At 47.4% G+C, this 27,830-nt stretch overlaps 1 protein-coding gene across 3 annotated transcripts in view; it reads right to left on the bottom strand.

Moving 5' to 3' along the window:
* LOC110388750 (fibrillin-2-like) overlaps positions 1-27,830 on the bottom strand; it is a 128,887-nt gene that overhangs the window by 27,262 nt on the left and 73,795 nt on the right. For all 3 annotated transcript variants that reach the window (XR_002432970.1, XM_021378308.1, XM_021378309.1), the window contains 20 exons: positions 22,338-22,490; positions 21,467-21,664; positions 20,676-20,819; positions 19,963-20,082; positions 17,616-17,741; positions 16,896-17,018; positions 15,934-16,209; positions 15,474-15,527; positions 12,230-12,355; positions 11,175-11,300; positions 10,252-10,371; positions 9,176-9,313; positions 9,046-9,096; positions 8,414-8,539; positions 7,460-7,687; positions 7,190-7,315; positions 6,699-6,827; positions 1,563-1,688; positions 508-633; positions 6-128 (listed from right to left, as the gene is read on the bottom strand). Coding sequence is in view for 2 of the 3 variants with exons in the window: in XM_021378308.1 (XP_021233983.1) it covers positions 6-128; positions 508-633; positions 1,563-1,688; positions 6,699-6,827; positions 7,190-7,315; positions 7,460-7,687; positions 8,414-8,539; positions 9,046-9,096; positions 9,176-9,313; positions 10,252-10,371; positions 11,175-11,300; positions 12,230-12,355; positions 15,474-15,527; positions 15,934-16,209; positions 16,896-17,018; positions 17,616-17,741; positions 19,963-20,082; positions 20,676-20,819; positions 21,467-21,664; positions 22,338-22,490 (2,739 nt within the window). In the remaining variant the exon portion in view is untranslated. The remainder of the gene's footprint in view (positions 1-5; positions 129-507; positions 634-1,562; positions 1,689-6,698; positions 6,828-7,189; positions 7,316-7,459; positions 7,688-8,413; positions 8,540-9,045; positions 9,097-9,175; positions 9,314-10,251; positions 10,372-11,174; positions 11,301-12,229; positions 12,356-15,473; positions 15,528-15,933; positions 16,210-16,895; positions 17,019-17,615; positions 17,742-19,962; positions 20,083-20,675; positions 20,820-21,466; positions 21,665-22,337; positions 22,491-27,830) is intronic.

Raw genomic sequence — 27,830 nt, 5'->3', positions numbered from 1 at the left:
CTCACCTGCACATGATCTCTTGTCTGGCATCAGTGCATAGCCTTCACTGCAGCTGCACTCATAGCTGCCCTCTGAGTTGGAGCAGTGTGTGTCACAGCCACCATTGGTTATGGTGCACTCATCAATGTCTGGGGGAGAAGGGAGAGGTCAGGCATCTGCTTGAGTCATCATCCATAATACATGCATTGCAGCAGAGATGCTTAGGCACAATGCCAGCATGGAAGAGAGAAGGTGGGAGAGGTGCCTTTGTGATGGGCTTACTGAACAGGGATCAGAGCTCCCCATGACAGATGAAAGCATTACTGTTAACCATTTCACAGCTCACAATAGTTCCATGGCTGGTGATAACCACTTGTCAAGAGTGCTGGTAGGGCAGCAGCTCAGGTGAGAAGTTCCCCTCTCATCGGGTGCTAACTTACACTCAGGCACCCCACCAAGCATTATAGGAGGTATGAGGCCAGGAGCTCTGAGGTCTTGGCACAGCATTGGGTAAAGTGGAGCACTCACCAACACAGCCCTGCCTGTCTGGCGTGGCCTGGAAGCCCGAATCACACGCACACTGGTAGGTACCAATGACGTTGACGCAGCGTCCGTTACGACACAGGTTGTCACTGAGGGAGCATTCATTGATATCTGCGGTGGAAAAGAACATTTTGAGCAGCCAGGCATCCTGACGCTATGTTGAGCATCATTTGGCACCCAGCCCTGGGTACTCCTAACTACTCTTTCCAGACTTGATCTGTCCTTGCCTTCTGACCTGAAACACTCCCAGATACTTTCTGTCCTGAGTTGGGAAAGCAGGCTGATCTCCCAGTCAGGACTGCAGTTCCTAGGCTCAGCTCTGGGCTGGCATGATTTCGCTCTCATTTTGCCATCCTTTCTGAGTTAGCAGTTCCGCACAATTCACTATCTTCTCCCATCATTAATTAGTATTGTTTATGATTTCCTAGAACCTGAACCACACACTCATTCCTGGTCATGCTAGAACTCAGCCTCAGTTCAGACCGTCCTGGGCAAAGTTCCTTTTTGCTCACATGCCTTTTCCACAGCTTGCAGGTTATGGCTAAGGAAACAACCTGAAGAGAACTAAAAATGAATTGGGTGTTTAACACATAACAGCCCCTGACACCTCATCACACTGCCTAATCCCATTTCACAGACCACAAGGGACTAGGAACCACTCCTGCTTGAGGTGCAGCCCGCTTGGGAGATTAAGAGTTTGGGTGTATAGATCTGTGTGCATAGAGGTCATGGGGCTCCAGGTCTAGGGAATCATTTTTCATTTACTGGAAAAGATATAGCTACAGCAGCCAGAAGGAAACTCAGACCTTCCATTGCATTAGCATCACCCTGCTGTTCAGCCTTCAGTGAACAGCAGTTAGAATAAGAGACATCATAAATGCAATGAATTCCTGGGAGTAACCTCAGTCGTTCCCCACTGTATGTGTTCTACGAATGCAAAGGATTGGAAGGACATTCCTGGGCCCAGCGTGACACTCAGATATCCCCACATCATTATCCTGACCAGACTCTGGTCATAACATAGCTTTCCATCATCTTACCTATGCAAGTGTTCCCTTCAGAAGTCAGCTCATGTCCAGGGGGGCAGATGCATTCAAAGCTGCCATCTGTGTTCATGCAGATTCCACCTCGGCATAGCAGTGGGTCTCGCTCACACTCATTGATATCTGCAGAGAGTGACATGAAAAGTGGCTGATGGATCCCTTCAGCTGGGTTTTTCAGATGACAGGGTGATGCTGGTACATCGCTGCACTGCAGTTTCATCACCAGAGATATATCCTGAAGCAAAGGCACATCCCCAAATTAAGAGGATTTGGGTGAGCCCAGTGGACTGATGGTTGCATTTCAGGTTAATAGTAACTTTTGCATTGACCTCAGCAAAATGTAACGTGTGACATTAGGAGGAAATAAGATATTAGCTTCATGCAGATTAGCCAGCAAGGACTAGATGGATAGCTCCTAGTTCCCATCCCACCACTTTTAGTTGATTTCCACAAGTCCCCAAAACAGAGTGAGAAATCTTCGGAAAATGTATCATTGATAGAAGATCACCAGACAGATTTGCTTGGCAACAGCCTTTGAGATAGCCCCAGTATCACACAAGTGATCAGGAAACAGAAAGTCTGTACACTTCTCAGAAATTTACACATGGACAAGGTGCCTGAATTTACTAGAAACTGGAGAAATTCCAGAATTGAAATTGCATTGCAATGTGATCCAACCGAACTAAGACAAAACCTGGCTGCTGGCACTAAAAAAGAAAAAAAAAAAGGATAGCAAAGTTTATAAATGCATTAAGGAGGAAAAAAAAAGAGAAAACAAGAAACCAATGAACAAAAAACAAGCAAACAAACAAAGACCACAAAGAGAACCAATGGAATGGTGCATTGGTGGTAGCTGGAAACTAAAAGCATATGAAGGAGGAGATGGGGCACTGCAAGTGTCAGAGCTGCAGAACTGTTATTGATTCATTATACATGGCCCTTGGGAAAGCTCTTTGTGATCACTTATGATACTGCACGGGTAATACTCTTTGTGATGCCCTCTGCATTTCACAGTGCAAGTTATGTTCTTTGGAAAGGTAAGTGCTGAATGCATCTGATCCTCTGACTTCAAAAAGTGGAATCATAGAATCATAGAATTGCTCAGGTTGGAAAAGACCTTCAAGATCATCAAGTCCAACCACAACCTAACCATACTACTCTAACTCTAACAACCCACCACTAAATCATGTCCCTGAGCACCACATCCAAACGGTTTTTGAACATATTCAGGGATGGTGACTCAATCACTTCCCTGGGGAGCCTGTTCCAAACCTGAGACTGAAGTTCTCTATTGCAAATCCAGAGCAGAATCGAAAGATTGAGCATCCTTACGCACACCTAGGGCTGCCTCAAGATGCCGTGCGCTGCCAGTAAGAGGGCAGAACTGGGGAGCCTCCCTGGAACCGGTCAGAGCATTCATCTGTCTGCAGTTATACTCTTGCAAATATGCACTCAGGATACAAAGCCACTGCACAGTGGGAGGCTCTTCCTAATGAAGTAAAGGATGCAGGTTCAGCGCTAATGTTGCCTGTTGCAGAGTCTCTCAATTAGGATAAAGCAAATTATCTTTTGCTAAACACAGATGGGAAGAAGTTAATCCACGAGTGAAGGAAATGCCATCATGACACAACAGCCTTTGGGGTAAGACGACACGACCCCCTGTAACCTAGGAAAAAAGTATAAGGTGGTATCACGTTGATAGTAGTGAGCATTAAAGAAGTAGAAGAAAGAAAGAAAGAAAGAAAGAAGGAAGAAGGGAAGAAAGAAAGTGAGAAAAAAGAAAGAACACAATGCCTTTATATAAAAACATCGGAAATCTCATTACTGAAAGTTAGCAGGTCATCAGTGGGGACTGTGACATACTCAGTAGCTCAGGAGAGTGGGAGAAAGGTGATCAGTCTGAGATGCTGCAGTCCAGGCTATTAATTGTATGGAAAAAAACAGAAATCCATGCCAGTTGCAGGGCAGTGAGACATATTAAAGAACCCAGAGAACTAAGTAAGAAACATACAAAAAAAAAAGCATTGGATCACGCCACAGATTGATGTGGTTTGAAATTTCATGCCAAAGCAGAAAGAGCATAATACTAAGACTAGGACAGTCAGACAAATTGGTCTAGCTAGGCAGACAAGAAGAGGGAACACGGTATGCCAGGAAGCAGAGGGCAGCAGCAGGCTGGCTGACGCGGTGGAGATGGGACTTATTAAGCTACAACAAAAATTATTAAATTGAAAATAGATGAGAATGACAGAATACAAAGAAGCAATTGCCAGATGGGAGGAGCTGTAAAGAATTATCGGAGGATAAAGGATGATGAAACGCACAAGTGAAGGGAAGCCCTCACAATAATAGCTGGAAATAGAGTGGGGTAGAAGAATGCTGGTGGTTTATCAGCAGTTCTCATGAAGGACTTGCTATGTGCTACATGTGGGAACTGGACACAGAGCCAGCCAATGCATTCATTAAGGGATGAAGCTGCTAGAAAATGTTGCAGATTCCAATCTCAAGTAAAGGTGTAGAAATAACAACAGTTGATTATATATCACTTACAAGGGAGACAAGGTTAACAGTCATTTTGGAGAGATTCAATGGAAAGCAACTGCAGAAAAATTGGACGAAACAGCAAGATTCAGAGCTGGGAGAAACCCACGTAATCAAATGAGTGATCTGCTGCTAAGTAATGTATGGCATTTAGGAAACATCTCGATGTTCTGATGCTAATGAAGGCATTTGATTTAATGGCACATGATTCTAAGATGTGCAATGACAGTAGGAGGCAAGGCAGTGATATAAAGATCAAAATTTGTCATGTATGTATAATTTATGTCCGTGATAAATTTATGTATAAGAATGGAAATAATAAGTCTACTAATTACAGCAGTGATCTGATGACAATATAGCTGACAGTTACTTACAAGGAGCATTTATTAACTACATGTAACTGGATTAAAATGAGCAATGTAGTATTTGTGACAGCATTTAGGGCAGGTAGGTGAACCATGTTAATCATAGGAGGACAACTGTGGTTGTACTACATAAAAAGATCTACAAGTTGAGAAACATTTTGCAGTGGTATACGAAAACAAAAGAGTTGAACACATCATATCACTCATGCCTGGAGATGGGTGTATGTTTAGGAGTGTGGATACATAAACAATCAGTGGCAATAATTAACAGCCGTGTAACAGAAGGCTGAAAAGCAGTAGAAGGAGCTGAGTGGTCACACGGAGGAAAAAGCCAAATATGTATGAGAATTGGAGCTCAAAGCCACTAAGTTCAAACTACCGGCCTGGTAGAGCTCCACTGAGCATGAGCTAATCCCCAAGTGTAAAGGCTGTCTCCTCACATGACAGGAATGAAAACACCAGGCATGGACTCTCTTTTTGGGTTAGTGACAATGCCAGGTTGAGGTTCCAGCTGCTGGTGGCTGAGATGAGGGGAAAGTCAGTTGCCAAGGTTTGGTGCAAGGCAAGATCCAAGTCAAGAAAGAATCTAGGCACAAAATGAAAAAGGAAATACAAGGCCTTGGGCTTAATAAAGGAAGATAGTGCTGTACTGGGATTGCACTTGGGAATCACAAGCAGGACAGGTATAGGAAAGAACTTGAAAAAAACCAGTAAAAACTAGTAAAGTCGAACCAATCCACCTCTGGCCTGAATATGTGATGTGAAAACTGAAACATATTGGTACAAAAAGAATCTGCCAAGTCTGAACCCAGCTGCTCCAGAATCAGGACGTTGTCTCAGATCAGCAGGGGCTATCACATTTACTGTCTCATGAAATTCCAGTCAAGTGGATGGAGAAGCTGTCTGACGAAAGGACACAAAGGTAACCAAGGTGCTGTAGTATGGAGAGGAGAAGTAGAATTTGAATGATGCTAATAAGATCATCAAAGCATTGCTCATGCTAAGTGTGGAACAAATGTTTGCTGTATTCTCCCATCCAAGCAGGGGGCCCTTGCTGAAAGTAGAATGAAACACTTAAGTCAGTTAAAAGCAAACACTTCCAGTGACTGAGTATGGGCAGTTGAAGAAGACTGTGGAGAAAGACGGGATCAGCACGCAGCTGATCAAAAAACAATTAGATAAGAAGTTCAAAAATGGATGCTTAGGCACTCAAGCTGACTTTCTGGTTGACTGAGTTCCCAGTATGGGCTCACCTCTGGGTTCCTGCAGCTGAGGGAATTGTGGCCAGGATGTGGCAGGGTAGGACCAATGATGTCCCACTCAATGTCATGGCAAGAAGAGCCACGGATGCTCCCCTGGACTACACACTTCTCCCAGAGCTCTGGTTGGCTGATCTCCTTCCCCAGCTCAGAAGGCACAACCAGCCCAGGTGCTGGACAAAAGTTCTGGCTTCCATCTGAGAAGGTTCTGATAAATAGATGTCTCTGAGGGAAAGCTCCCACTTGTGTCCCCCATTTCTGTCAGCCTCACTGTAGTCTGTCCTTGCTCTCAGTGGTACTACTGTCCCCTAGCAGGGTCAGCATCAGCATTATCACTGATGGATTACTGGCCCACAGAAAGTACAAAATCTGTCAAGAGGTAGAGGCTACATCTTTATATTTTTGCCTTCCTTCTTTGGAGTGGTCTAGGCCTCAAGCCAATGCTTGCTAGCAATGTGGCCTTTCCTTTTGCATCCTCTAGCTCTTGAGAGCCCGTGCTGTGTCACATGAACCTCTGACTTCCTTTTGCATATGCTTTGCTGTCATCCCAGGAACATCTATGGTTCTCTCAGCTCACACACAGACCTTTTTCTCTCTTACAGGTGCTTCCCTTCAGCCCAGTTCTACCTTTGCAATCTAAGCAAGGTAGAGAACTCAACTCTGTCAGGCATCACTTCAGCATGGGGACTCCTTTGATACCCCTAGAAGGCAATGTAGAGATTTGGCTTGATACCAAAGAAAAGAGATCTAACCAAACCTTTTATAGCATTTCTGCAGGCCTGAATCCTGTGTTTTGTAATCAGCAGTGCCCAAGTGCAGCCAGAAGAATGAGAAAGACAGGTATTTTGACAATCAGACACACAGACAGCAGCTTGGCGTGAGAACCCTTACCAGACCTGCTACCAGCTACCTCCTTCTCCATTGAATAACAGTAACGGTGTTGCCCTACCCTAGAAATTAGACCTTACCCATGCAGTTCTTCATCATCATGAAGCCGCTCTCATAGCCTTCGAAGCATTCACACTCAAAGCTGCCAGGCGTGTTGACACAGGTGCCATGACCACACAGGTCTGGTGAGATGCGACACTCGTCGATATCTGTGGGAAATGAAGAGCAGGTGGTCCTGGCAGGACAGGCTACATGCATTGCTACAGCTGGCACTGGGCTGCCTGTCCTCCATGTTGAATTTTATGACCCTGGACTGGCAGGTCCAGTCAGAACAAAGATTTCTGCTCCCTGAAGGTAGAGATAGCAGTGAAGAATTCTCTGGTTCAGAACTGACCCTTCCTCCCACAAGATGGAGGAGCCTTCTGGTTGTGACCCTGCCATTGGCTTCTCTGCATATCCACAAGACAATTGCCATGACTCCTCTGGGTACCACCACGCTAAGCATCCCACAAAGCAGTCACAGCAGCAAGATGGGCAAGAGTGGTTCAGGGGGTGCTTGCTCTTCCCTTACCTGTGCAGTTCCTTTCCTCAGCATCCAGAGCAAAGCCATTGCCACAGATACATCTGAAGCTGCCAATGGTGTTTCGACAGGTCCCATGAGTGCACAGGCCAGAGAAGACTTTACATTCATTCACATCTGTGCATGAAGATAAAACAGCAAGTGTTTCAGGGAGGGGATGTCAGCAATGATCTTCGGGTCCCAGAGCAGGAAGCAGCTTCTTTGAGCTGTAGTTGAGATGGGCTGAGGACAGCCTGCAACTACCAGCTCCTCTCTTCTTACCTTTGTAGAAGGGCCTGCCTGAAAGCACATCCCCTCGGTTGGCAAAGCCGGGTCCCCTTGGGCAGATGGCCTTGTACTCGCTAGAGCCAACCTTAGGGCATTCTTCACAATCGATGCCCCAGGCTGAGCCCACAGAACAGCAGCACATGTCGATCCGGTACTTGCCCGGCAGAGGCTCCGTGCACTCATCTTCATCCCACTTCATGTAGCACTGTTCCACGCGCACATCTGGTGAGAGAGCAGAGCTGAGTCCCTTCCTGCAGCACCTGACCTCTGGGAAGGCCAGAGATACCATTTTCTGGAATATCAGCTCAGTGGCAAAGTTCGCACTGTCCTTAAAACAGCTTTGTCTGGGGCCAAAATGCATCCTCCAGGCAATACCCAGGTATGGGCCATTTTGATACAGCCACCTTGGCTGGGATGTTATTAAAGATTATTAGAATGAACATGGCTGGTCTGTGACTGCTGGTACCAGGGGCACAGAATGAGCTCTTCATGGGGAGCTAGTAATGCAGATGCCCTACAAAGTGCATGGGGTTGTCATGCTGTGCCAAGAAAACAGCCAGGAGTTTCTTCAGGGCTCCAGGTCAGGGTCATTAACTAATACTGTTACATCATCTTTTTAAAGTCTAATCACTGTAACAGCCAACGATGATCAGAAGCAGGGGACCCTTGAAAATGCAGCACACAGAACTGGTTACCCGTTAAGTCTACCTAATAACAATGATTGCACTACTGGCTGGACCTGGGGGCATGAATCCGTGGCAGACTTGCCTTGATTGAGTTGCTTGGTTTGGCAGCTCCTAACGAGTATTACGTGCTTCAGACAGCAGCAGCCTTGGAAACTGAGTGACAGCATGTGGTGGGATAGGGGATGGTTGGGGCTACGTAGAGATAGTTGATCAGAGATAGTTGATAGGGATCAGGAGTCTGGATGAGATTAAGTGTTCTTACCCACACATGTCCTAGCAGTGCCATCGAGGGTCAGTCCTTCAGGACACTCACACCGAAAGGAGCCAGCTGTGTTCACACAACGGCCATTTGGGCAGACACCAGGAAAGACATCACACTCATTCACATCTGTTGGCAGGAAAACAGGAGGCAGGCATGAGGGTGGCACACAGTTACAACTAGCATGGCTTTGATGGGCTCCTGGGGATCCAGAGAGAGCCCGGAGCTGCTCAACTGGCTAAAACTGGTGGCTTGTCACACTGAAAAACATCCTCCAGGCACAGTCACAGCCACAACCAGATGATTGCAAGGAGCTGTATCACGAAGTCATGTCAGAGATGAGCAGACAGAAGGTGGTCCTGTTGCACAGGTTGGCATAGTGCTGACAGAGAAACACTAGGACTCATAGACGTCAGTACTGGGTCTGAACACACTGATGTTACATATTGAGGAATGACCAGTATGTAACAAAACGACCCAGCTGCAGCGCTCAGGGTAGAAGCCAAAGCAAGAGATAACACAAAAATCACAGGGCCTCAGCCAGCCGTGTCCAAACTCAAAGATGCATAAAAACAGCAGATAAACAATGACTATGTTCCCAGTTAAAAAGTCTTCTGTGTCCTGCAGCACTTTACCTTCACAAGTAACCCCCTTCATCCTGGCATAGCCCCTGGGACAGGCAGTATCTGCAAGGAAACAGGAAACAAGAGGATTGTTAGCAGAGGAATGGGCTGCAGCCTGCCTTCCTGCCAAGCAGAACCTTACCAATCTCACAGCGCTCGCAGGGGCTTCCCCACGCTGCTCCCAGTGTAGCACAGCACTCTGATTTCAGTGTGGCCCCATTGATGTTGACCTCACAACGCCCATCCTGGATGTTCAGCCAGCACGTCCCCTTCATGCTGTCTGCAGGAGCAAAGGCAAGGCATGAGTGAAGAGCAGTCTTTGGCCAAGGTTCCCAGCTTCACAACGGCCAGCTTTCCACACGAAGCAAGAAGGATAAACTATTTCTGAGTGTGTGACTATTGCTTTTTGGCCTCACTTTATCTTCAAGGCCACTCTTATCTTTCAAGGCCAGACTGGACATGGCTCTGGGCAGCCTGGTCTAGTGGTTGGCGACCCTGCACTTGGCAGGGGGGTTGAGACTCGATGATGTTTGAGGTCCTTTTCAACCCAAGCCATTCTATGATTCTATGATTCTATGATCTTTCAGGCTGTGGGGTGAAGGATTTTGTAGCGTGGACCCAAACATTGCTGTTCCCCAGAGCTCTGTCCCACCACTATGCTGTGGAACAGCATTTCTGCGCTGATACAGCTATTACAACAGTTCTGTGCTCTTCTCTTTTTCTATTTCCAGTACCTTCCTCTTTTGGGTCCCTCTGCCTTGCTGCCCCAGGTTGCCATAGAGCAGTGCTCTGCAAGGCACTGACCATCTAGGAACCAAGTACCAGCTCACCATCTTGATGACAAGAGATGTTCTTAATCCTGGCATGCCTTAATCTCAGCACACTACAAATCCATCTGGTGAGTGAGAACCCACCATCCTGATGCCCGGTAGGGTCCCCTCAGCCCCCATATCTGCACTTTGTCTTGCTGCAGCATAATTAGGGATTTCTCTGTGACAGTGCTTGGAATATTGCTGGGAGCTGCAGCTTTTCAGGCTTCCTGGATGCACAACAGAGATGTTCATTGTTACCAACAAGCAAAGAAATGCAAGGTGAGAAAAAGAAAGCCTCAAAGGATCTCCATCCCTTTGCTAGGATTGCAGGTGAACAGCAAAGGGTGATGCAGGGCAGGGCTGGCATCAGTGTCCCAGATCTGCCTTCAGAAGGTCATATCCTTACCCACGCAGATGGTGCCACTGGGGTCCAGCTTGCTGCCTGGGGAGCACTCACAAGCAAAGGAGCCAGCATTGTTCCTGCAGACACCGTTCACACAAGGGTTAGAGGTGCACTCATTGATATCTGCAGAAAAAAAAGGGACTGTCACTGTGGTAAGTGCCACGGGACCCAGTCTTCTGGGCCAGGTACACGGAGAGACAAGAAGCAGAGAACACGAAGAAGGGAGATTTTCAGCTGTACAGAGGATCACCAGCCCAGGCCATTCCAATTCTGCACGTACAACTCAAGTACGCATCATTTCAAGGTGGATAGGCACTGACTGCACGCACCAGTAAAGCAAGCCTCTTGAGGGTTGAGGGAATGGATGGATTGAGGCTAACTGATGAAACTATGGGGGAATGATGGACTCATTTGCTCAGGACTGCTCCTAGTTAAGGTGGAGCAGTCACAGTGTTGAGCATGGCCTTCATAAGCTATGTGAGGCTACAAAGCACTTGCCATTTGTCACAGACAATGAGGGTTTTGTCTAAACACATGGATAAAGTGCCACTGTTTAGGGGTTTTGTGGTGGGGAAACAAATCTCTCACACTCCTACTGTAAGGTTTCAATTAAATCCCCAAAACTTGTAATTTTGGTCAGGCGTTAGCTACAATTTGGGGAGCCTAGAGGAAATTGTTCTAGTTTTCAGTTACCAAAAAGCCCTGATGTTTCGGGTTTGGATGTCCACTATTTTGAATGAAGAGTGAGATCCCCCTCTCCCCCTCCCCCCAAAAAAATCCCAAAGCCTGGATCTGCTCCAGTTCAAACCACCGCGGTCAAAAGGGAACCAAAGTCATGTTGAACCTTGAGCTCCTTTCAGGCAGGATCACAAGACACACCTCATCCTTTACAAAGATGCTCTCTGTAGCCTTCTGAGTCACATTACCTTCACAGGTATCTGTCTCAGTCCTGAAGACAAAGCCCTTGGGGCAGGTGCAGGTGTAGCTGCCAGGTGTGTTGCGGCACAGCCCATTGTCACACAGCAAACGGTTGACGGTGCATTCATCAACATCTGTGGGCAGAGACAGGATTTCTGAGCCACAGCACCAGTGTCCACCCTCCTGCTCTGCCAGCCCTACAGCACTCTGGCAGCGCAAGAGGCACAGAAACACCCAGATCAACACCATACAGGATGTAATGTATGTGAGCGAATACACACAGGCCTACAGTCAGAAACTGAAGGTAGCTGAGATGAAACAATCACCTTCCACACACTGACTGCTCTCAGTGGTTTGCAACAACACTATGCAGTGAGATGCACCTCTCTAGGGACTTAGCTTAGTTGGGTGGTATTTCTAAGGTAGGCTAGCCCACCACACACAGCCCAGCATCTTTCCTACAGCTCACACCCCTTGTCTCCCTTTGGGGTCTGGTGCTTGCACGCCTGACACCTGGATATCATCACCAGGTGCTGGTGACAGTTTTGCTCCAAGAAGGAGGATGACACAGGTCCCTTCAGAAGGTTCCTCCACCAGAACTCCTGTGATTTATGTCACCTACCCCTCCCTTCTATCCAAGCTCCTTATCCAGTCAATGGAAGGTGGACAGCAGGTGGTATGGTGTCCCTCAGATCAGACTTGGCTTGGCCTTAATTGTGTTCCAGAGGGGCCTGCCCCTCCCGACTATAGAATGATCCTAGAGCAAGGTTTGGGGAGACAGTGAGGGGAAGATGCAGCTCCATCCTCACAGCAATGCAATGTGAAAAGTGTGTTAAATCCCATATGCTCAATTTCTCAGGTAGCTCCTTGTCCTTTTCCACTGGGACAAGGCAGGGATGCTGCAGGGCATCAGCTGCTGTACTGTCTCAAGTTCCTGGGTAGCTGTGCTGTGAAGGTCTGTGACTGCCTCCCGGCCTCATATGCTGCATGGGCACTGCCTCCCTCCTAACACTGAGCTGCTGCTTCCCTATGCCACAGCAAACCTGGGCTGCTCCAAACTCACCCACACAGTTCTTGCCCGTGGGATCGGACTCGTAGCCCAGGTTGCAGATGCAGCGGTAGCTCCCCCGCAGGTTCTCACACATGCCATTGGGGCAGATGTCAGGGTTGAGGGCACATTCATTGATGTCTGCACAGTGAAAGAAGTCAAATTAGATGCATTATGGTCAACCACAGACATAAATCTTCCACACTCTAATTCCTCATTGTTTCTTGAAGCCAGTAGGCAGCTGAGTCACCCCTCTGCAGAAATCCTTCATTCCTGGCCTACCTACTCCCTTGGTATAAACCAGCAGGTCCTGGGGAGCCTTTCTGCTCTCCTATCAGTGCTTTGGAGCTGTGTGTCTTAGTCATAGAATCAGAGAATCATCTAGGTTGGAAAAGACCTACAAGATCATCCAGTCCAACCATCCACCTACCACCAATAACCCCACTAAACCATATCTCTCAATGCTATATCTAAACATTTCTTGAACACCTCCAGGGACGGTGACTCAACCACCTCCCCGGGCAGCCCATTCCAGCGCCTGACCACTCTTTCAGAAAAGTAGTATTTCCTAATGTCCAGCCTGAATCTCCCTCGGGCATTCCCCCTCATCCTGTCACTAGTTTCAAGAGAGAAGAGGCCAACCCCCAGCTCACTACAACCTCCCTTCAGGTAGTTATAGAGAGTGATAAGGTCTCCCCTGAGCTTCCTCTTCTCCAGACTGAACAATCCCAGCTCCCTCAGCTGCTCCTCATAAGCCCTGTGCTCCAGACCCCTCACCAGCTTCGTCACCCTCCTCTGAACACGCTCCAGGGCCTCAATGTCTTTCTTGCAGTGAGGGGCCCAAAACTGGACACAGCACTCGAGGTGCGGCCTCATCCTTATCCAGCACAGAGCTCTGAGCTCAGGAGGAGAGGACAAGGGGTAGAGATGAACAAAGATGTGTTAACACACCAAGAATGACTAGGTCTCTCTGTTTTGTTCCTGAGCCTCCTGACAGTATCACTGTCCCAGGTACTCAGGTCAGACCATTTAATTGTCCTGTTCACTGGAAGAATTAAGAAGCAGCAGCTGCTTGGAAGGTGCTGCTAGCAGGATGATGGGGATAACAGGGGTAAGCACAGAGCATGATGGACAACCTGCCTATGCACATACAGACCTACTGTAGGGATCCACTGCTGAGGGCAGAACAGGGTTAACGGTACCCAGACATGCTGGAGAGCACCCTGTGGGCAGCGAGGCCGGCAAAGTGCCATGCTCATGGTCACAGCAAAGCTGTTCTGATGGCACTGTATCCTTGCAGCACCTAGTCCAGCCATGGTGCCCAAGCTGAGAGCTTGCACAGGCTCCCTGACCACAAAGCTGCCAGGCTGGAACATGTACTGATCAGGTCAAAGTGAATTTCCTTTTCCTTCTGCTGACATAAAGAACTGTTTGAAAGCAGCTTGGCACCCTGTGAAAACCAGGGGACCCTGAATGCTTCCTAGCCCTAGAGAGCGTGTCATGGTGGCAGGGCAAGGGAAAGAGGGGTATGTTATGTTTGGGTGAGGCTAGTGCCATGGGCCAGTGCCTGCAAGATGTATGAACTTCAGTTTCAAAGACTTCTGAAGACAAATTTGCCCCAGCCTATGAAATTTTACGGCAGCTGCAATGATGTGCAGTGGTACCGTAGGTCACAGCAACCCATGAGCATAGTGGGCAAGCTGAGGTCTGCAAGGATCTGGCAGTGAGAGGCAGTGGATTCTGTCATCACCAGCCTCCTGCTTCCCTCACAGTGGGAGCTGTGCCCTTAAGTGGAGAGTGCCACATCTGATTCAGAACCACGTGCCCTGTACATGTGGAGAGCAAGGTAGAGGGCTGGCAACCAGGCGGGCAGCTCCTCCTGCTCAGGACGAACAAAGCTCTGGTTGCCAGGCAAAGAAACAGTCTCTCAACAGAACAAAGCAAGTTTTGTTGGTACAGTAGTGTTCTCACAGGGCCATAGTCCCACATAGCAAGCCCCGCTGAGGTCAGGGCTGCCCAGACACCAGACACTGCTGGTCTTTGTCTCCATGAAGTCAAGAGTTCAGTTACATCCACAGGGAACTGCAGCTCTGGAGAGGTGCTGAGCGTATATAATCCTGGCGGTGGGCAATTCTAGGCTGACCAGAGCATGTCTTACACTAGCATCTTGCATGCATCTTATCATCAGCCTGAGAATGATTTTAGCCAAGAAATGGTGCCCTGGAAGGAAGCCCAAGAAGCCACCCGTGATTTGCCTCTGGCTCATTCCCATTTGGAAGGTTTTGAAAGGCCACAGTTATCCAGCTGCTTTGCACTCTTCCTGCTAACCCAAGCACTGCCCAGGGCTGGCAGCAGAGCTGCCTGTCTGACCTCTTGCACAGCTGGCTAATTCAGAGCAGTCCCTTGGCAACACGTCTCATGCAGCCCAACATGCACTTTGTCAACTCTCGCTCCTTGGGAGACTGTGAACCCTCCTGTTCTGCAATCTAGGAGATGGAGGACAGAGGAATGAAACAAACAAGAGGATGTAACTGCTACGCTCTTTATTCCTATCAAAGCAAGGCATAAAGTCAAACTCTGAGTGCACATCCCCCGTAATGCAGTTCCCATAGGGTGCCAAAAATCAATCACTTGATTCAACACACAGTCCTCAGGGATGCTTGATATGGTGTCAAGCTGATGGAACAAGGGGAAATGGTTTCAAACTAAAAGAGGGGAGATTTAGATTGGATACAAGGAAGAAGTTTTTTACAGTAAGTGTGGTGAGGCACTGGAATGGGATGCTCAGAGATATGGTGGATGCTCCACCCCTGGATACATTCAAGGTCAGTCTGGACCAGGTTCTGAGCACCCTGATGGAGCTGTAGACCTTTAAGGGTCCCTTCCAACTCAAAATGCTTCTGTGATACTATGTTTGCTTAACATTAACTCATGCTGCTGTAGGGAGGAAGACAGATACAGAACACCCCTCTCCTCCTCTGCCCAAGCCCATATCTCATATCTTGCTAACACAGAGGTATGTTCTTGCATGCACTCACACCCACCCAGGCTATGCAACCTCCCCTGCGCTTACTCACCAGCAGCTCTGACATACACGTGCATAATGTTCTAAGTCTCCTCCACAGCACTAAGTCTCTCATGACACACGCTCCCACTGTCACATAGATGTATGCACACTCAGCTAAAAGCAGCTGAAAGGAAGACCTGAGAGTGACTTTAGATGTGTCTATCTAGAATATAATATGTGGGATGCACGTACCTCTGCCATCAGCTGTTATTCCAATGCCGCTGCTGCAGAGTGCCTGGAATTCAGCTACATAGAAAGCACAGTAGAGTCATGAGCTTTTCTGGACAATTTAAGTACAGTTAAATTAACACCAAGTAACACTGGATTTATTGTTTGCTTGCTACAGTGTCATTTGTGGGCTTCCAAACAGTCTGTTTACACTTATGCAATATGTATTTTAGATCAGATACTCTTTTAGGAATAGTTAGGAATCCAAAACTGTAAGAATGCCTGCAATGAGATCAGTATAAGGTTTCCTTGTTGATCCAACCTAAACATGCTGACTGCAAGGTGGTACCCCTTTCTCCCTCCCATGGCTTTATCATACCCCTGCCAGGCTCCCTAGGGCATCTCAAAGAGAACCTGTCACAGACTCACAATGTCTTTGACACACGCCTGGCTTTTTGCAACCCCATACGGAGAAGGATCTTACCAGAGTTTTTGGCAGGACAGGGTTGGCAGGGCTCTCCAAAGCCATGATCTGGGTTAGCACAGCAGCACTCAGACTTGGTGACTGCCCCTGGAAAGGGACGGGCACATGTGCCCTTTTTAATGCCTCCGTAACAGGTGCTGCGCATGTGGGTGTCCACACAGACCCGTCCATCCACCCCAATAGCCAGGCCTCCAAGGCATTCGCATCGGAAGGAGCCCTCTGTGTTAATGCACCAGCCATTCATACAAATTCCTGGTGTCTCACACTCGTCGATGTCTGAAAAAAAGAACCACAAAGTGGCTGTTAGCTAACCTTGGGCAGGAAGACGCAGAAAGCGGCTTTGGCTTATTTTGCGTGGAGACTTGAGAGTCTACAGGGGAGCCAACGCTGCAGTTTGGAGCCTCATATCCCCTGCTGATGGCTCAAGGAAAGGAAAAGTGGGCTGGAGGTCTCCTGAGACCCAGTCCCTCTCTGAGCAGCAGGGTCTGGTCTCTGCTATGTTAACAGAGCACTGAGCTAGAGAATTCACCCTGTGTCACAGCAGTAATAGAGGAGTGCTACATTCTCCTTCCTTTCTCCACTCTGCCTTCTAGTCCTAAACTTTCTGTCTTTGGCAAGTGACACACAAATCCTTGTGGAATATACTCTAGAGGCTGGTGAGGATGTGGAGAAGACTGTAGTCAGCTCACACTATGTCAGCCATAGAGAGCCTCACAGGTCTACTTGACCTCCCATAGAAAGAGGATTAAAACTCAAAATGGCACTGGAATAGTGGATGTGCAAAAACATTTTCCCTTGTGTCCATTCTGCTGGAGAGGAGAATTTCTGGCAGCAGAGCAGGAGATGCATGGCAACAGTTTTGCTTTTTCTCACCTTCCGCTGGCCTCAGACCCATTGCAAATCCCCAACAACACAGGGTGGGAAGAGAGCAAGGCACAGACTAAGCTCAGAGACATACGCACCAACACAGTAGCGCCCATTGGGAGCCAGCACAAAACCTGGCTTGCAGATACATTTGAAGCTGCCATCTTCGTTGATACACATCCCATTGAGGCACATGTTGGTCGTGGCACATTCATCATGATCTGGGGAGGACAAACAGAAAACATGAGCAGAATCTGAGAGCTGGAGCAGGACTCTCCTGTGCTCAAACGCTTCTGTCACCCATCTTGTAGTCAAATTGCTTCCTGTGGCAATAGATGTTAATCACCAAGGCAGACTTCCCACTGCTACTTCTGCTAAGAGCTGTCCTGATGCATCCCTAGCACTCTCAGCACCTTGTGAGCCGATCCAGCTTGCAGTTTGACTTTTACAATAGCTGCTGGAGGCAGCATCTCTCAAGGTGATGGAGAATGTCTTTCTTCCACACTCATCCCTAGTCATGCTCCTGGATCTCAAAAAACCCAGGGGAACACTCCAGGAGCATTAGCACCCTTATAAAAATGCTTTCCTAGTTTAGTACCTCTCTCCTCTTCTCTCAAGATACACTCTGCAGTAGCAGTGTCTACCCAGGAGGAAGGAACTTGATGATCCTTGGGGTCTCTTCCAACCCAAGCCATTCTATGATTCTACGACGTGCAGCTCAGATTGAAGTAAACACCAGTCCCCATGGATGACATAGTTTCATCTCAGCCTCAACCTTCTCAAGGCAATGGATGACAGCATATCAGAAAATAGCTTACCAACACAATTCTTGCCATCAGGGGTGATTTCAAAGCCAGCATTGCAGATACACTGAAAGCTGCCATCAGTATTAACGCAGCGCCCGTTCCTACACATCACTCCATTCATGATGCACTCATCAATATCTGGTAAGGAAATAAACATAGGAAATTAGCAGCCAGGTGGATTATGGAGCAGTTCCAGTCTTATCTGCTCCATGAGAAAATCATAAAAATGCTCTCAGCCTCTCCAGGAACACATTCTTCCCCTATGTACAAACTGCAGAAGGTGAAGATGTAAAGAAAACTCTCTGCATGCTCTGGGAGTAGCACTACAGTTGGGAGCTGGGCTCTGGGATCTCTGGCTTTCCATGATGTCTTTGTCAACATTCAGTCCCCAGGCCTTCTTCATATCTGAAACTATCCTAGGTCTGTTCAAGCCCACAGTAGCAGCAAGAAATCCATACAAAACCACGGACTCCGACCCACTACTAACTGCCTCAGAGATGTGGTCCCAGTGCCTCAGCAAAAGAAAGAGCAGGCAGAAGAGAACAGAACAGAATATTCCAAGTTGGGAAAGATCCACAAAGATCACTAAGTCCAGCTCCTGGCTCCACACAGGGCTACCTACAAATTAGACCATATTTCTGAGCACATTGTCCAAACAATTCCTGAACTCCAGTGGCTTGGGGCCGTGACTCCAGCCCTGGGAAGCTTGCTTCAGTGCCCAACCACCTGCTTGGTGAAGAACCTTTTCCTAACACCCAACCTAACTTCCCCAGGTAGAAGATGGGGTGCAGAAGTTGGACAGGAGGTTGGATACAACGTGGTTGACTGAAGTATGGCAGCATGGAAGGCACTGTGTCTCAGGTCAATAACATGGTGCACACTCTCTCTGGCAGACAGACAACTGAATGCCTATGGCTAAAGATGAAAAACGAAGAAAAGAGGATATCTCAGGTAGTGGGTTGCTACTGATCCTTTCTCAAGAGATGGGAAAGAAAGGACGATCCCTTCAATGAGCAAATTACAGGAAGTCAACAGACCCATAGCAACGGGAGATACAGTCTCTTTGCAGACCTCTGCTATAGGTGGAGAAGTTACCTGGCAGAAAAGGACCTGAATCACAGATGAAATGGGATGGCTATGAACAGAAGGAAACCTCCTTTGGGCTAAAGCAACAGAATAACATTGTGTAAGCTGCGTGGGGCAGTTTCTTCTCCTGACAGCTAGGGAGGTCACAGGTGGAGAACTACGTCCAGTTTTAGCACTATGCATTAGAAAAGATAATGACAAAATGGAGAAAGTTGACAAGATAAAAACAAGGATGATGACAAGGTCGGAAACATTAAACTCAACCATTCTGTGATTATTTATGAGAAGAGACTGAGAGGCTTGCATTTGTTTAGTCTAGACAGGAGATGGAATCAGAGGGGTTGCAGGTTGCAGTTTCCCAGCACATAAAAACATGCTGATAAGGAGACAGTGATGAGCTCATTTTTGTGGCCGGGAGGAAAGCTCCAGGAAGAATTCAGCTTAAGTTTCAACTGAAAGATTTAGATTGGAAATTAGGAAAAAGTTTTCACACTGTCAGGCCATTGGGATATCCTTTGGAAATCCCTTAACCAGAAGCATTTGATATCATGTCATTCAAGGGAGATAAAGTGATCTCCTGAAAACCCTACCAAGACCTACTGTTTGCATTCCACCTCTCACATTTCTCCTGGCCTCAGCCTGCAGCTTTTCCAAGTAATATGGCCCCATCTATGTAATGCTGCACAACAAACAGGTTACAAAAAAATCAGCGTTGGGGTAAGTGGAAGCCAAAGTGAGAAATTTCTGGTCTGTGCACTGTGCTAAGTTATGCAAGAAGTGGACCAACCACTGACTGTAACATAAAAAAAACCAAAGGTCAGACATTGACAGGGCAATCTGTCATTCCTTCTTGTTCACATAGGACATTATCTTCCCCTAATTCTTTTTTAGCACTTTACCTGGAGTACCACTTTGCTGCAAGTCACTGATAGATCTTTGCTAGAAACCACTACTTCTACATTTAATACAGAAATTCCTCAAAATCCTAGCTTTTTATCAAAAGAAAACATCATCTCAAAGTAGAATTCATCTCTTTAAAAGGACTCCACATGTTCCTGGACTGCTGTTAGCCAGTTCTACGGTAGATAAATGCAGAGGAAACTTCTTCTCCCAGACAGACTGTGGGACACCACTGGCAACTCAACTGAGTTGCCCTGAATGCCATCACGTACCTGGCTAGTAAGTTGTTAGGTGCTGGGAATTTGTCAGTGTTTCCCCTTTGCATTCTCCTTTCATACCTAATTCTCTGGTGTAGCACACAGAAAAGACATACCGATGCAAGCCTGCTTTGTTGGGGTGCTCTGGAAGCCTTCATGGCACTTGCAGTGATAGGAGCCAGGTGTGTTCACACAGTCACCATGCACGCAGGGGCTGCTGGAGCACTCATCAACATCTGCAAGAAGAAAAGCATAAATCTGTGCATCACCATCATGCAGGGAACTCACACAGAGCTTCTAGGAAAGTCTAGCTTCTGTGAGCTGCTGTGCCCATCAGCAGCACGGCCAGCAAGGGAAAAAGCAGTCATACTCTCTGTTGGGGAGCCCAAACCTGGAGCTGCTGGGAGGATAAGGCCAGTTAGGCCTTACTACACAACAATAACTACGTAAAGAGTATGGTTAGAGAAAGGGATCTGCAGTCAGGAGACCAGACAGCTTATCTTCTTGCATTTCTTTTTGGAAGCTCTGCCCACTACGCAAAGGAGAGGGAACACAGCTTTTCTTGGGATGCTGTTCAAGCAGTGTCAAGCACCTAAGCCAAAGGCAAAGTTATGGCTACCAGAGGAAAGCTGTCATCCTTGTTGGACAGATAATTACTTTCCATCTTCTTCCAGCTTCCTTAGCTGACATGAACCTAATGCAGCCTCTTGTGGGGAACTGTCTGGAATGGGAGCTGTCGGGGCAGCAGCTCAAGGTGGTATCAGGAACAGGCATGAGGCTGGGGCACAGTGGGAGCTGTGTGTGTATGTATCCAGCAAATTCTACTCACCAATGCACTCTCCGCGCACATCCTGCTTGTACCCCATGTTGCACTCACAGCGGTAGCTGGATGGGGTGGGGATACAGCGCCCGTTCAGGCAGAGATTAGTGAAATGCTTGCATATGTCAATGGTCTGATTTAAAGTCGCAGTTCCTGGAAAGCACAGAGATGGCATCAGACAGGGAATGACAGCTCCCTTCCTTTTATTATCTCCTTGAAACAGGATCACTAAGTCCACCGTGGTGCTGCACGCACCAACTCAGCTGCATCAGAACTCTCTGCGGGTGCTGTGGTACCCGGTGTAGCCCCACCCTATGGGCATGCTTAGGATTGCACAACAAGCACGAAGGGGATTAATATTTATTGACATCCAGTGCACTTTTGCAAGCCTCAGTTCTTGGCAAGGAGATATACAGAGATATGTACAAAAACAGTGTCTGACATGGTGGGAAAAAACAGTTTGTTTAGGGAAAGCAGAGAGGGAGGCAGTGATGTGAGAGCATCATTCCTGTTTGGTAATTAGAAAGTTATTCTGCACTGGAGCCAGCTTCAGCTTCCTCGCTCTGCCAGGAGACACTGTTTGATCTCCTTCTGGGCTCAGTACTCTGCACAGTATTAGTGTCACATCCCATCACTCCCTCAGTGTCAAAATAAACCTTGTATCTGGCTAAGAGAACTAGTGCTCTGCTTATGTGTACACGGCTCAGAGGACTGGGCTGGCACACAGGCAGACACACTGCGTATGTTCTGAGACAGGCAGCCAAACTGGGTCAGCACAGTAAGACAGTAATTTTAATTACCAATGCTTGAACTTCCCGGGCCCATTCCAGGCAGCCCTGGGATTCCGCCTTGTCCATTTGCCCCATTTGGTCCGATGCCTCCAGGCCCGTTGAGTCCTGGCCCGACACCATTGGGCCCAAATCCAGGAATTCCTGGAAAGCTCCCAGGGAACCCTGGCACGACTGGGAGTCCTTCGATGCAAAGCCTGCGGTACTCATCTGAAACAAAGCAGCTGCCTTAGTGCTCTTCCAAGAGTGCAATAAAACCCTTCCTGCCTCTGCCAGAGTGCAGAGAACAGAAGCAGAGGGATGGAGAAGCACACAGCAGACAAGGTGGGTGCTAGTTGGATCAGGGTAGGGGGATGAGGAGGGCTTCAATGCCCAACACGCTAGAAAAGATGATGAGATACAGTCTGCACGGTGTCTGGCTTCCTGTGGTGTGTTGGGCAGCCGGTACCAGGAGTTCCTTTCAAGCAGGAAAGGACAAGACACAGAAGGGTACCAGACTGGGACTGTAAATCTCTGCCCTTCTCAGAGTAGGGTTTGCCAGTGATAAAGGAAAAAAGGCAGAGAGATCCGGATGGCTACAGTGTCATGCCTTCTGAAGGCCTCCTGATGCCTAATCTCACTGTCGTTTGGCCCAATTGGTGTTCAGTTATGGTGAAAGCCAAAGAAAAGGGGGAAGAGGAAAGGGATAAACTCTTTCCTTGGCTGAACTCACCTGGCTCACCTTCAAATGAACGCTAGGCATAAGATCCGTCATTCCCATGTGATATTTCTCTGGGTGTTATGCTGACAATTCACCATGTCTGTGCGTCCCTGGGGTGTCACCAGGATAACAGAGCCACAAGTTGGCCCAGCAGCAGGTGGAGAAGCTTTGTGTTGCACTTACCGGACCCCCGGACAGGGCACATTTCTGGAGTTTGACCAATGGCCCAGCAACGCCCTGAGTCACAGCAGCACTGCATCTTGGTGTATTGACCAGGGAGGTCCCCAGCACAGCGGCCCCCAATGAGAGCAGAGAAACATGTCCCAACCCGTTGGTCTGTAGAGAAGAAAAGGAGAAGAAGATAATTAAAGAGGGTGACTTCACCATACTCTCAAGTCACAAGGGACTGTTTCCCATGGTGTGTCTTCCTGCTATCTAATATCCAAATCTGAACTCCTGTTCTTCCTCATCCTCCCAGATTCCGATGTTCTCCAGCACCTTCATCTAGAGCACATTGAGACTGTGGGGGCAAGCTTCCTTCTCCAGTATTAGATCCCGCATTCCCATTAAGGTTCCTAAATACTATAAGCAGCCTGACCAAGAACCAGTAGGTGAGAAAACCCCTTTCCACTGGATTCTCTCCACTGGTTGTTGCCCTGAACCCAGCAGGAAGAACAAGCTGATCCAACAGATTTTGGCTGAACTGACAGAGAAGAAAATCGATGAGATCCCCCACTTCATCTCATGTTTCTTCATTTAACACACATTTGAGTTTCTAGACTGTGGCCTAAGAAGGAAGTGCCCTACTAACAGTGTTTTGAGGGACCCTTTAGAGCCCCCTCATCACCTCCAAGCAAGGAATGGGACCGAGCTTCTCCTTACCATTTCATGGCTCAAATACTGCATCAAAAGTAATTCAGACCTCCAATGAAGTCTAGAAACAAAGAAGGCTTGGTGAAAATGGAAGTCGACGTATTTGGAAACACCTTTAATGCAATTAAGGTATTACCAAATCGGATGAAGTAGCAGAATGAGAGTTAGTCAATATCTGGTTACAGCAACAGGCAGAAACATAAACACAAAACCTGCCTGGCTTCAGGACCTGAATTAGAATCAGTTCAGAGGAATCATGACCTGATAGGAATACGATGCAGAAAACACCAACTAATTGATTATAATGTCTGAGGTACACAAGGACCCAAGGTTTTTTTGTAAACCTAGGGGGTCAAACACTTGATTTTACTTACAGCATCCTTTAATCCCTCTGTTCAACTCAGATGAGCTACTACAGCAGCTACAGTGAATAGCCTTTTTTGCAAAACCTCGCTTTAGCTAGGTAGAAGAGCTAAGGTTTCAGTTCTCTGCAGCTGAAGGAGTTTCTGTTTATAGCTTCCATGCTCTGGACATGAGCCTTGTGCACCAGTCTCATGCACGGCCTGAGTAACACTCCCCTCTGTTGGCAATGGCACAGAGCAGGAGGCAAATTCATCCAGACAAATACTCCCTGGGAAGAGAGCCTCGTGGTGCAGCTTAGTGGTTGTAACCTCTGGAAAAGAGCATATGTATGTCACTCTGAAAGTAATGCCTCCCATTTATTTCAACAGAGACTACAACAGATACAAAGAGCACAATAACACTATCTGACCGAGCAAATTCTCAGCTACAAAGCACTATTTTTCAACAGAGTCACCACCATTAGCTATGTATTTTCGCCAGCAATGAACAAGCGCCGTTCTCATAAAAATCTGCATGGTTGTCTGGAACGTGGCTTCTCTTCCACGCTGCTGTTGCCAGCGTGATACATTTTCCTCTAACACCTGCCAGTAAAATTACTTTACTATGATAAGAACAATACAGAACAGTGTGCTATTATTATGAGGGTTCCCCAACTATTCCTGCTATATGCTTGACTACAACACTCCTTTCTCCTGTTTTCACTTGTTGCAGGACAGAGCTGACAGACCAAGGTGGTCAGCATTTCACACACTGCTTTGGTGATGCTAGGGATCGGTGTACAACCATTCCAGCATTAGCCAGTGATCCCCAGTGCTGTGCTAAGCAATGACCTTTCCACAGCCACCACAGTCCAGTGTGGGCCTGCACATCCCAGTCAAGGCCCTCCCTCTCCTTTCCACTATGGCTATATTGGCACATGCTCCATGTCCCTTGTTTCCTGCCAGGTCTCAGCACCTCTTCCTAACCAACTGCAGTTGTTTCCAACCTCACACTCCTCTAGTCTGATCGCCTCCCATTCCCAGCGGATGCCTGTTTCAGGTCATGGGTTAGTTCCCACTGCCTGGCCTGAGTGCTGAGAACAAGCCCTGGATGGTGGTCAAAGTCTGTGAGCCCAGCCAAAGCCACAGACACCAAGCCTGGCACTGGTGCTTAGTGTGTGTGGCTTCTGGACAAGACCCAGGAGACTGAGGGTCTTTCACATGTCTAGCAGGCCTTGTCTGGCACCAAGCCCTGTAGGAAAACCTGGAATCTTCCACTCATTCGTCTCCTGTCCTTGTTTCTCAAGCAAATTAATGAGGGGGAAAAGACTGGTCTGATTTGTTGTTTGTGCCTCAACACTGACATCAGCCAGCAGGTTGACGTTTTCCTGAAATATAATTGAAATTAATTGCATAGACCTGTTTGATCTGTGGCTTGTGGTTACATCTCTTCCCTAATCACAACTCGGGGCCTTGCACAGGACAGTGATCCCATTTAAAGGCAGGGTGACGAAAACAGCAGGTCCTTCCTTAGCCATTCTGCAGCACTGAGCTTAACATTAATGATTCCTCTAATCAGAAACATTATCCACCAGAGACTTGCAGAAGGACAAACAGACTTGGAGAAGGGAAATTTGAGCAAGGGGATGGAATGCAACACAGGATTAGCTCCTAATCCTAATGCAGCGAGGTACTAGCTATATGATGTTTGAGCCATTCCAGGTCCTTGATCTCTGGCAAGTGACAAGAGTGCAAAAGCAATGTCCACATCTTTGTAGGTTTTGGCAGAAGCTGCTTGAGTGCAGAAGAAGGTTGTGTTTCCACAGCACCTTGACAGGTTGGGAGCACTACTTAACATCACATGTAGTCCTAAAAGCAGCTGCTCTCTGAATGAGCCAGGGCAGAATAGTGGGACCATTTGGAAAAGCTGTATGAACCCCTCCACCTCAAACCATTGGTGTGAGTTCAGCTTAATGAGTTGCTTAGGACAGAGCTTAGATTAATTTCTAAATCTGATGGTCGTAGTTTGGAATAAATCCTTTGGGTATTAGAGAGGAGAAATCCCACTCGGCCCTTCTGTTCTTCTGTGGGATGACTGCTGTCATACAAGGTGACAGCCAGCCAGCTAATGAGCAAGAAGTGATTTGCAGAATGCAACTTCGTTTCCTACAGACAGACATTTGCTGACATGTTTGACAAGGCAGGGAGATCACACTAGTCTGTATAATGGAGGGAATGGTAAAGCCTTTACTCATCTGGACAAATGTTTATTAAATTCAGCTGTCTTTGCTGCAATTCGTAATACTCTCTCTAAGAAATGAAGGCCAGAGCTAATTGAAAACCCATCTGGAGCTGCCTTGGGCAGAGGCAGGGGTGGATGGAAAGAACAGCGGGTCCCTGCAGTCCCTCTATGACCTCTGCAGGACCACCCACACACTGGAGGTGCAAGCACAAAGCCAGCATGCTTCTGTTCTGCCCATTGCAGCTGATAACAGAACAGGCCACAAAGATCTTAATAAGTCAGATAACACTGCAGGTGAGAAAGGAAGTAAAATTCCACAGGAGATTACACAGTGCACAGAGGTAGGGGACAGAGCCACAGATTTGTTGGTGGTCTCTGATTCAGAAACAATGCTTTACCAGGAGCAGGGAATGGAGTCTGGCCTGTATATTGTTATGGGACAGGAACAGCTCTGAGATGGAGTTGCCTGCTGATGTCTGGCAGAGTCTGCACTCGTGGCTGGGCCAGTATCTCAGAGGTACAGGTGTGCCCTGACGCCTGCAACAAGCCAAATACCACAACCTGCACTGTAATAGGTAATAGGGGGCAAGTCAGCATCATCTTTTTCTATGGGAACATCATCTCCGTGGTGGGCACAAGGTGTCTAAGATCTGCCACGAACCAGTGCATGAATGACAGAAGCACAGCAGACACTTTTTTTTAGGTTTTCAGACATCTGGAAACTCACTGGGGGTCAGAAGAAGAGACAGAAGTATGTGCAAAGGAATTGCATACAGGATGGGGTTCTCTTGATGTACATACAGAAGTCTGTTTGGCTCAGTCATGAGTAGCTCATGGAAATGACTGGAGGAAAAGTGAAAAAGTCAGAGCACAGAAATAATTTTGAAAATTTATTTCTAGTTGTTTCTGGTTTAAGGGAATAAACCATTTTCTTGAAATGGAAAAAAGAAAATTTCCATCAGGTCAAGAAGTTTACACAGCTCTGCCAATGGAACTGAAACCATCACAGGCAGGTACTGGGAGAGGCACAGGGCAACGTAACTGCAGCACTGGGTGCAGCACCAACTCTGCTGTTATGGGAGCTGGTAGTAGAGAGATAAAGCAATGGTTATAACTTGTCAAGTAAATATGCATAACCACATGCTTGGTGTGGTGCTAAGAGATTGAAGGAACACCTTGAAGCAAATCTGCTCTGAGTCATCCCCATCTCCCTTAACACCGTAGGAATTGCTGGGAGTTGTTGGGGGTTCTGCTCATCGTCTCTCCAGCTCCTTATCATGGTCTGCCCTGCTCCTTACCAACCACTTTGAGACCATGTTCCTCACAGCGCTTCCCTGTTGTCATTTCTTGGCCTTATAAATATTCTCTCTTCATATTTCCTCTTTCCCTTCTTGGACAATGACCAAAGCAGTCAGAAGGGGCTCCCCAGGCAGATGAGGCCTTTAGCAACACCCTCACAACCTCCTCTGAGCTCAGGAATTTGCAAAATAAACAAGATTTAGCCCTACCTGGAACTCGAGGCAGTAAACCTGCTGATGTTACCCAAGGAAAGATAAGACACAAATCTCTGTCAGAGCTTTGCTGCATTATTGGGAAAAAAAGAGCACAGAAAGCACTGTGCAGGAGTGCTGACTTGCAATGTGCCGGAGTGCTGACTTGCAGTGAACAAGGGGACATGATGTACATGACTGGAAATGCATCTGGAATTCTTTTTTCTCATCTGAAACCTGTGCTTTTAAGCTGTTCTTAAACAAAAAAAAAAAAAAAAAGAAAGCTCACAGCCTGCTAGAACAGATTCTTCTGCTGCCTGCAAAACACTGAGCCTGCCTTTTACAAGCATAAATGAATGAAACTGTTATGAACGCATGTGGAACTGGATTCTTTCTGTCAAGCACAGGTGGTTGAATCACTCAATGAACATTCATTTCAAACTATGATGGACTTTCTCCAGCTACACCATTGTTTGTATTTTCACTGAGGAAGGCGGCTAATGAGATTTGGGATCAACTCAAGCTCAGTGTCTTGCTGTTTCAGCTGCAAAAACTACAGGAGATTATTCAAATGCAATAAAAAAATGTTTACTTTTCTAAAAAGGGAGGGGAAAAGGACGGGAATATATCAAGGTTGCCACTGTAAAGTCGCGGCATACTCAGTGTGAGTGCCCCATGATATATGGGCCACACGTGGTCCTTTCCAATGCAAATATCTGAGAGGTAGCAG

The sequence above is a fragment of the Numida meleagris genome, chromosome 27, assembly GCF_002078875.1.
Source record: "Numida meleagris isolate 19003 breed g44 Domestic line chromosome 27, NumMel1.0, whole genome shotgun sequence".
NCBI lineage: Eukaryota > Metazoa > Chordata > Aves > Galliformes > Numididae > Numida > Numida meleagris.
Note: the sequence above shows the minus strand (reverse complement) of the source record. Positions and strands in the feature narration are given on the sequence as shown.